Below are 9342 nucleotides of genomic sequence, written 5' to 3'. Positions count from 1 at the left end.
ATCCTTTTATTTGAAAGATAAAGTCTTCTGTTGCTAAATGGTTAATCTAATGATTATAAACAATCAAACAATCAAAGAGAGTTGACCTTTTTATTTGATAAAATATAACTAATTATAACAAAAATTTAAACCCCATTAATTTTAAACTACAGATAATAATTAACAAAAGTTGTAATTGTTTTTCTGTAAAACAGTGTAAACAATTACAAATATACTTAAATTCTTGATTAGATAACAATTAAGATGGAGAAATAGTTTTCTTGTTTCTATTGAATGGCAATCTGGATGATTTGATTTGTTTTCCAAGTTTAATTGACATCAATTGATGAGATGTCAAATTTGTGACTTGTAACTTTAAACTCTCGATGAGAACAAACTACTTAATCCAGTGTCTGGTGGTTGATTAAGGATTAATTTCTGACATTGTTTGAAATTTGGGTGAGATGCATCACCGACAAGTCCTAGAATTGCTGATTCACTGGTGGTCAGCCAAGCTCCAGCTGATTTCATTCGGTCCAAGGCAAACATCCGATCAACATTTGATCTTGAAGAAACTCCATCAACAACGACATGAACATCTATGGTTAACAAAAGAAAAACCAATAATTAGCCTTTTACATTTAATCTCAATTATCGTTAATATCTAATCCTTACCTAATCCTTTCTCCAAAAGATTAAGACAAGTTCCTTGAACACAAACATGAGCCTCAATACCAACAAGAATAACAGATTTAACATTTGAATGCTGTTTGGTTAGCAAATCAACAACTTCAGGAACCATCATGGAAAATTGAGTTTTAGTGATTGGCCTGATATCCGGATAATCAGCTAGACCAATTTCCGAGACAGTGTTTCCCAAACCTAAGAGGCAAAATAATAAAAAAAAGCATTAATTATGATACCAAATTAATACCAAGCAATTGTTCATCGAGGTAAGAAAAACAATCATTGAATTTTAGTTTATTTTTGTTTCTCTAATCAACAGCCGATGAAAAGGTAAAATTCACACAAATTACCTTTAGGATATTGTTCAGTCACAACGACAGGTAAATCTAATATTTTAGCAGCTTTTAATAGTCGAGATGAAACCTCAACAATTCCAGGGAAAAATTGAATCATGTTTCGGAACTTTTCTTGAATATCACAGATAAACAGAGCAGTATCTTTACTGACCAAACGACCAACCTTACAAGCCATGGTGAGGGATAATTCAACTGTTTACAATCAACTGAATGTACAAAGAGTAAAAAATTTAGAAAAATTCACCGAGAAATTGAAACAATCACCATGAGCAAAAAAGATAAACAAACTTGAAACTCAATCAGCTGAGAATAAATAGTTACCCTGGTGATCGCCTGGCGGCGCTTCAATCGAATTCTAATTAAACTCATGTTTTGAATTTGAGAGAAAATAAATTGTTTGATTCTCTTTAATTGTTTACCTTTAATTTTGTGTTTTAATTAAATTCCAAGTTGTTGTTTCATAAATTGTTACTTTGCGATCAATTAGAATGGCTGATATTTCGATGACATTTACTGTTAACCTTGAAAGTGAGATGGAACAATTGGAACAGAAAGAATTGGAAATGAAAGAAATTGAATCAGCTGATTATGAGAAATTACTTGTTATTTATTTGGCACAAAATGATTTAATTAATGCCAAATTTTTATGGAAAAGGATACCGGTCACAATTAAGGAGAAATCTGATTGTTTAAAGTTAATCTGGGAAGTTGGTAAATGTTTGATGACCAATGATTTCGCTGGTGTTTATGGTAAAATAGATGGACAAACATGGCCAATTCATGTGTCTCCAATCATGGAACAATTAAGAAAAGATCATCAATCGAGATTAATTCAGTTGATTGGCAAAGGTTATACGAAGATCAGTTTGGAAGATGTGATTAAAACTACTGGTTGTTCTTCTCAAGAAGAGATGATCAAATTGGGCCAATCGGTTGGTTGGAAGACTGATGTTCCTTTCGGATTTACCATCGATAAAAATGTTACCATTGATGAAGAGAATAGTTTCTCATCTAATCAAGAACAATTGGAAAAACTTACTGATTATGTTTCTTTTCTTGAGAATCATTACTGAGAATTTCATTCCAATATTCTTTGTATTTATGTAAAAAAGAAACAAAAAACATTATCCCAACTTGAGGAAAGAGAAGCAAAAAATTGAGAAAATAATTTCTATTCTCTCTTGCCCTTAATTGCTACAGCAATTAAATTGGATTATGGTCCAATTTTAATCCATAAAAACCTTGATTGTTCTGATAATTTATTCTTCCCATTGATAAGTTTCCGTTCACTTTTGATTCCAAATGAAAGTGAAACCAGATTAACAAGTTAATCGACAATCAGATGAACCATTTAAGGTTAATCATTGATGTGGAATCGATTTCATGATTCAAAGTCACTAATTGTTAATCATTTGTAGACCTTTTCGTTTATTAGAATATTATGTAAATATTTCAACAATTAGATAGACTTTTGATTTAGGAGAAAGAGAGAGATGTAAAAAAATGATTACGAGGGAAAACAATTACGAAAATGATTGTTCAAACTGAGTAATTGGCTTTGAACATGATAATCAAAAAAAAAATTATTCATTTCTTGCATTAACTTAACTTTCCCAATTCCCTTTCCCAACAATTAGTAAATTGTTACCAATGAAGAAAATGAATAGATCACTGGAAGTGTATTAACGGTTGTAATAATTGTTATAAAGAAAAACTGATATTCCAATGATTGGTGATTTGAATACGAATAATTAAAAAAAATGGAAGATGAGAAAGTCTCCTAATTGTAACGTTAATCACAATTTAAACTTTCTTTTTATCCGTTAACACCCTGACGATTGAACCATGGCCACTTTTACGGAAAATTTTATCATGCCAAACAAGTAGATTAGATGATGATCCTTCTTGAGGATTTTCAAATCCTTTGTAAACATATTTCATGAGAAGATCAATCTGATCAGTGTCAAGTTTATCGACAATCTTATCAATGTCTCCCGTTTTAACTGCAAGAAAAACTTGCATAATCAAATTGAAGGCCAAATCCTTGGTCAATGGATCACCAGAGGTTTGCGGTTGAAGATCAAATATCGATCTAATTGCTTCATAATGTTTACCAGAAGAACATAATTGTAAAATCTCTTTATCATCTAATGAGGTTGCTGATGATTGTGACAAAATTTGATCGTCATCCTTAAACACATCATCATTGTAGGAATCAATGTCAATCTTTCGGAAACCAGAGGAAACATTGTTTTTATTAGACATGTTGAGCTAATACTTTTACCACCACCAAACAGCAAACAGGAATGAAGATGATCAACTTGAGGTGAGATAGAGATGACAGTATATAGAATCTAAACAATATCAAAGAAAAATATGAAAGAAAATGAATCAAAACAAAGAAAATTAATTAGTGAAGAGAAAAAAAAATCTACAAAAACAATGAGAAAAAGGAACCAAAGATTCAGAGACACAAACACATTCACAGAGAAAGAGGAAAATCAAAGTCAATCAAAAGAAATCATCATACTATTTACTCACCAGAGATCCCAAATGAAATCAATTGTAATAAAACACCTTAGGTCAACAATCAGAGATTTTAATTAATTAAAATTGAGAATGAAATTAATCATCAAGAAACATAGACAAAAAATTGACAGAATTTCAATGGGTGTTTCTGCGCATGCGCAGTAGACTCGGGGTGTTGTCATTACGTTTCCATTTCCTTAATTGTCGATTTTGTAGTTAATTGTTCAGGTTAATTAGTCATTTTCAATTTGGCTTGTTGATTGGTCAACTTTTACAATTAGTCGATGGTTTCGAAATTGAGTTTGCTTGATTTAATCAGTATGTTTACTGTTGATTGGGCTTTGATTTTCTGATGATCTTCATTTTGATTAATCAAATTTTCATCTTGATAATTTAGTCAAAAAATTAAAAACCTTTTGTTATTGTAACATTAAACCGGATTAAGATAGTGATCAATTAATACAATCGGTTATCATTAATTGTCATCAAATTGTAATTAAGTTAACAAAAAAAAAATTCCAATTCAAATGAAAGTAAATCAAGTTAACAAGCTTATTAAAAACTCTCGATAAATGATATTATTCATTTTAATTGCAATCGAAATTAAAACTTTTTCAATTTAATTTATTATCTCACAATTAAATTGGACTTTTTTTTGTTCGAGTGACAATAATAACAACATTAATAATAATATTCTTAATTCTTAATATTGGTGAACAATTAAAATCTCTCAATTGGATTAATTGACATTTTATCGATACAATTGAATTTAATGATTAGTGATTAACTTTCAATCGCCACCAATTAATAACAATAGGTGAAGATTTAATCTTTATAAGGAAAATAAATTAATCAGTACAAACTATTGAAAAACAATTTAACTTTCTAATCAATTGACGATCAACAACAATTAACTAATATGTGACAATCCGATAGTTGAATTGATTAACCCTTTTCAACTAATCAACTAATCAACTAATCAACTGCTAGTTACTGTTAATATTATATAAATCAAAATCTGCTCTCAACAAATTGAAATGACATTTAAAGTGAACAATTAATTGGACAATTAATAAAATCCATGTCAAGTACAATTGAATATTAAACCATTTAAATTGTAACAATTTAACCTAGAAATGATAATGTAGTCTCGAGATATTTAATTTTAAATCAATCAACAATCAAGGAAGAGGTTTTCAAATTAGTTAATCCGTTTCGATTAAGATTTTAACCTAAATCAATACGTTAATCCAGTTACATAGTAAGACAATTAACTAATGATAAATTTACAACAACAAAATTACCAGAAAGTTGATTAAAATCCTTCAATCAGATTAAATCAAGAGCATTGATTATTTTTGACAATCAATGATAATATAAAACAATTAAGAATCACAATTAAGGTTGAGAGACGAAACCAATAGTAATCAGTTTACAATCAAGGCCTCATTGCAAACAATTAAGACAATCAAGTTAATTAAATCAACAAGGCCTAAGTAATTTATTATTATTGATCCTTAGTAATCAAGGTGTGTACATTGTGTATAATTAAAATTAATTAATTACAATTTAAGTAACAAATTAAGAAGTGAAAATTGTTCAACTTTCGACCCAGAAAAAAAAATTAAGCAAAAGTTAAACACTATTAACAAATTGTTTGTTTAATTTACTGTTAATTTCTTATTGATGATGATCAAGTTTTCAAGCAATTTCTTAATTGTAAGAGAGAAAAATGATTTTTAATTAACCTTAAGGATAATTGGACTGATTTTTTGATATAAATTGTTGATTATGATTACGAAAACAAAACTAATCTAACACTCAATGTCCTAAACAATTAAACCTTGATAAATATCATAGCCATTAACTAATCACAATCAATCTTGTTGATTATAATCAACGATAAATATCATTGATTGTAATCAACTGATTGATGAATGAAAGACAAACAATTTAAAGCCAAAACTAACAACTTTTTAATTGTAGTTTGATTGTATCATGTTGATTGTTGCTAATTGTCTAGTTATTCATTATTATGTTATCACTACAATTATTAAATTGTTAATCAACAGGAAAAGGTTAATTGTAAATGTTAACAGAAAACAACAATTTCAAATACAAATTGTTACTCCAATCAAATTAACCATAATATTATTATTACCTTAATTGTGTATCATTATGATTAACTGATTGTTGAGATTAACCTGATCACTTTTCTCAAGTTAATCAAGAGATTAATTTTTTTTCATCTTAATATTAATCACACGGGAAAATTAAAGTTAAATACTAATCAAGATTTAATCATATTGTATTGCAACAATTTAAACTAATATTGATTAGATAATACAATTAGTGACCATTAATTGTAATAGTTAGTGTATTCAAATTTGATTAACTTAATTATCGTTTATGAGGAAGGTTAAATTATCATTATATTGATTGTGATCATTTATATTTAGTTTAATTATTGTATGAGGTTAATTGTTAGCAGACAAATTTAATCCAAATCAAAGTTAATTGTTAGTTAATCAGCCAATTGAACTTTTGTTTTTCTTTGTTTTTTTCCCAATAATTTGGCTCTAAGATAATTTAATTGTTAATTAACAATCATATACATGTATGAGCTTAATTAGTTGACATTGATTAATGAACAATCAACTTAAATTGTTAAGCAAATGAAATTAAAATCAACTCTAATCAAGTAAATTAAGTGACTACAAAGTGTTAACATGTTTTGTTTGCCTTAAATTAAATTTAATTTGATTATGATTGAATTAAATTTCTCATTTCTCATATAAGTTAATTGTTAATTAGTATTCAGATCACAATTTAAATAGTTTGGCAATTTAATTAATCAAACAGAGAGATACAATTTACTTATTGATTGAAATTCAATCAACATCCCTGTGGTTACACTGATTGTTGATCAATATAAGAAATTAATTGCTCTCATTGAATTTATGGTTAATTGTAATTCTAGTATTACAATTACAATTTGATGATTGATGATAATCAATTGATCAATAAATGTATTTAAAAAAGCGGAAGCAAGTGATTAACATTTAACTTTTGATCGCAATTTAATCAACCAACAATCAAGGACACCTACAGATTATCAATAAACTGATATTCAAATGATTTCAGTGATAATTAATTGTGAAAAGAGCCCAAGTAATAGTTAATACATTAATTGTATAGTATTGAAAAGGAAATTGATTAATTAATCATCAGCAAGAAAAATAGTAATAATTCACAATCAATCAAAGTTAAATGAGTAAATTACCAATTCACAATTTGATTTGTAATAGTAAATCAATTTCACTAATAAAGTAAAGGATAAGTTAAAATGTGATTAGTGAAACAATCAACAACTGATCAGTTGAGAATTAAAATCAAGATCAATAATTGAAAAAGTAAATTAGATTTAGTGATTTATTGGAAAATTAGAGAAATAAATTAATTTGATTAGGAAGCTAAGAGAAGAAAAAAAATTAACACCAATCGTTAATTAAGAAGAAGAAGCAAAAAAAAAATTAGTAAATGATGAGCATACACACAGTATGGATTCGTAATCAACTTAATCAATTCAAATTGTTACAATTAACGATCACAGTATTTAACCTGATTCTTGTCTGATATTGGTGATGATCAAGAATCGCAATTACATATTAATATGATTGTTGAAAAGTCCAACTTAAGTTTGGATAAACAAACATTTCGAAGACAAAGTTTTCTAATCCAAGGAGAATCCAAGTTGATTAAGAAAACGATTAATTCTGATCATCATCATCATCATCATCATCTTTATCTTCATCTTAAGCCTTAAGTTAATCATGTTGATCATCTTCATTAATTTAACTGATCATCAACTGGAATGACAACAACGACAATCATGATAATGTTGATGACGAGAAGCAGAAAAAAAAAATCAAATTTTAAGTTCGAAATTAAATTTTAATTATCATGTGAGTTTGATGGTTAATCGAATCAACAATCAACCATTAAATGATCATCTTCCAATAATAATAATACAATAATTTGCTGTTTTTCTGGCGCAATTATTAATATGAACACGTTAGCACCTTAACTTTGTTTTCAGCTTGATCGTGTTTCTTAATTGTTGTTATTACAATTAACTGTTGGGCCTGAAGCTTTTGGCCTTAAATGTGAATGTAAACTTTTCAATATTTAACCAAAAAAAAATGGAAGAACCAAATTAACTCAGCTGAATGATTTAAGATCAACATCATGATCAGTTTTTGAATTAATTTTTTGCTCTCTTCTTGTATTAATTGGACTGGTCAGTTGGCGGAAAATTTTTATCATCAATGATGATGATGAATTAATGAAGATGATAATAATTATAATTAGGTGAACGTGATGATGAGAAAGAAAGTAAAAGGAAGATGATGAAGGAAAATTAATTCGATTATCTTGATGATTAGTGGTTAGTGATTAAGTTATTGCCTAATTAACGGAACTGGTCAACTTCCCATTTAGATTGGCGATTGTTTGAAACTTTTCCATTTCAATTTCTATTTCCTAAATCATCCTCTATGTTAATCTAATCTGTCTGACCAGGTAGAGAGATTAACCCCCTCAAGGCTTGACCTCAATATGTAAGGATAGTTAAAGGTCAACTAATCGCCATCCGCTTACGGTAAAGGTCAGTGGATGGGCGAGTCATTCATAATCATCACTGGTCAAGAAATTTTATTAATCTGATTGTACCAAACATATAAATAAAAAAGGTCATGGTTAATATTTGAAATTAGCTAATTGTTGTTGTTGTTGTTACAGTTAAATATTATTATGATAATCGTGAGGGCAAATCAGCTAATTACAGAGTACAATCAATGATTTACAATCAATTGATAATGATAATAATTTAATACTGACCATTAAGTTGTTATTGAGAAGGAAAAAAAAATTGTCTCAATTGATTGTTAATTGTTTGATATTTAATTGTGATTGTTGTCGATGATATATTTTAATATGTAATTATTATGATTATTAATCTTACCTTGGGTCACTTTGTATCGGGAAAAAAACACAATTTAATATCAACAAATCAATTAATAATCAAATATAGCAATCAACTAATTGTTACCCTTAATTATCGGTAAGTTTGTTAATTATTATTATCGATTTGTTTTTTTAATCTCCAATTCATTTGCTGGGAAAATCAATCTCATTTTTTAATTACAATCAATTTTTTTGGTCACAATTAAAATTAATCAATAAATTTTAATTTATTTACTTTTTTTTGTCTTAATCCATTTCCAATAATTTTGATTGTTGTTGTTAATTGTTACTCCTTGAGGGTTACAATCACGATTATAGCCTGGATCCATTGGTATTGATTATTATCATCATCTTAATTAATCCAGTTGATTAATGATAATCAAAGGTAACTGATTGTCGGAGGGGAAAAAAAGTTAAACAATCGGGTTAAAAATGATTAAGATAATCAAGAACCAATATCAATATTAATATACAATTAATTTAAATTGATTGGCTCTTACAATCAAGGTAAATCATTTTTAATAGAGGACAAAAGTTTCTAATTATTCAAGGTTAAAATTAATTACAGTTAATTTGCAATATTGTACATTAATTGATTGTTGTCAAAATTTAGAGTGAAAAAATTAACAAATCACCATTACAATTAGTCTACAATTAAATTAACTGTACAATTGAAAAGTTTTTCAGAACTTTTTTAATCATCGAATGTAAAATTTTTCCCTCCCACAATTAGATGAGGAAATTATCAACACTGTAATCAAATCTA

At 27.6% G+C, this 9342-nt stretch overlaps 3 protein-coding genes across 4 annotated transcripts; 1 reads left to right on the top strand and 2 right to left on the bottom strand.

Moving 5' to 3' along the window:
- Positions 1–73: 73 nt before the first annotated feature.
- On the bottom strand, positions 74–1324 carry LOC128395324 (isochorismatase domain-containing protein 2-like). The gene is made up of 3 exons (XM_053355735.1): positions 1017–1324; positions 655–861; positions 74–578 (listed from the first exon to the last, which is right to left on the bottom strand). The coding sequence occupies exons 1-3, from the start codon at positions 1195–1197 to the stop codon at positions 355–357; spliced, it is 612 nt and encodes a 203-aa protein (XP_053211710.1). The 5' UTR covers positions 1198–1324; the 3' UTR covers positions 74–354.
- A 37-nt stretch (positions 1325–1361) lies between these two features.
- On the top strand, positions 1362–2262 carry LOC128395325 (COP9 signalosome complex subunit 8-like). The gene has a single exon (XM_053355736.1). The coding sequence runs from the start codon at positions 1511–1513 to the stop codon at positions 2093–2095; it is 585 nt and encodes a 194-aa protein (XP_053211711.1). The 5' UTR covers positions 1362–1510; the 3' UTR covers positions 2096–2262.
- Positions 2263–2430: 168 nt separating this feature from the next.
- LOC128395326 (actin-related protein 2/3 complex subunit 5-B-like) lies at positions 2431–3721 on the bottom strand. 2 transcript variants are annotated; one of them, XM_053355737.1, is made up of 2 exons: positions 3564–3721; positions 2431–3376 (listed from the first exon to the last, which is right to left on the bottom strand). In XM_053355737.1, the coding sequence occupies exon 2, from the start codon at positions 3285–3287 to the stop codon at positions 2826–2828; it is 462 nt and encodes a 153-aa protein (XP_053211712.1). In that variant the 5' UTR covers positions 3288–3376; positions 3564–3721; the 3' UTR covers positions 2431–2825. The 2 variants fall into 2 exon arrangements, with proteins under 2 accessions (XP_053211712.1, XP_053211713.1); XM_053355738.1 differs by having other exon boundaries at positions 3553–3577.
- Between the last annotated feature and the right edge of the window lie 5621 nt (positions 3722–9342).

Source organism: Panonychus citri, unplaced genomic scaffold (genome assembly GCF_014898815.1).
Source record: "Panonychus citri isolate SS breed McGregor unplaced genomic scaffold, ASM1489881v1 Contig00141, whole genome shotgun sequence".
Classification (NCBI taxonomy): Eukaryota; Metazoa; Arthropoda; class Arachnida; order Trombidiformes; family Tetranychidae; genus Panonychus; species Panonychus citri.
Note: the sequence above shows the minus strand (reverse complement) of the source record. Positions and strands in the feature narration are given on the sequence as shown.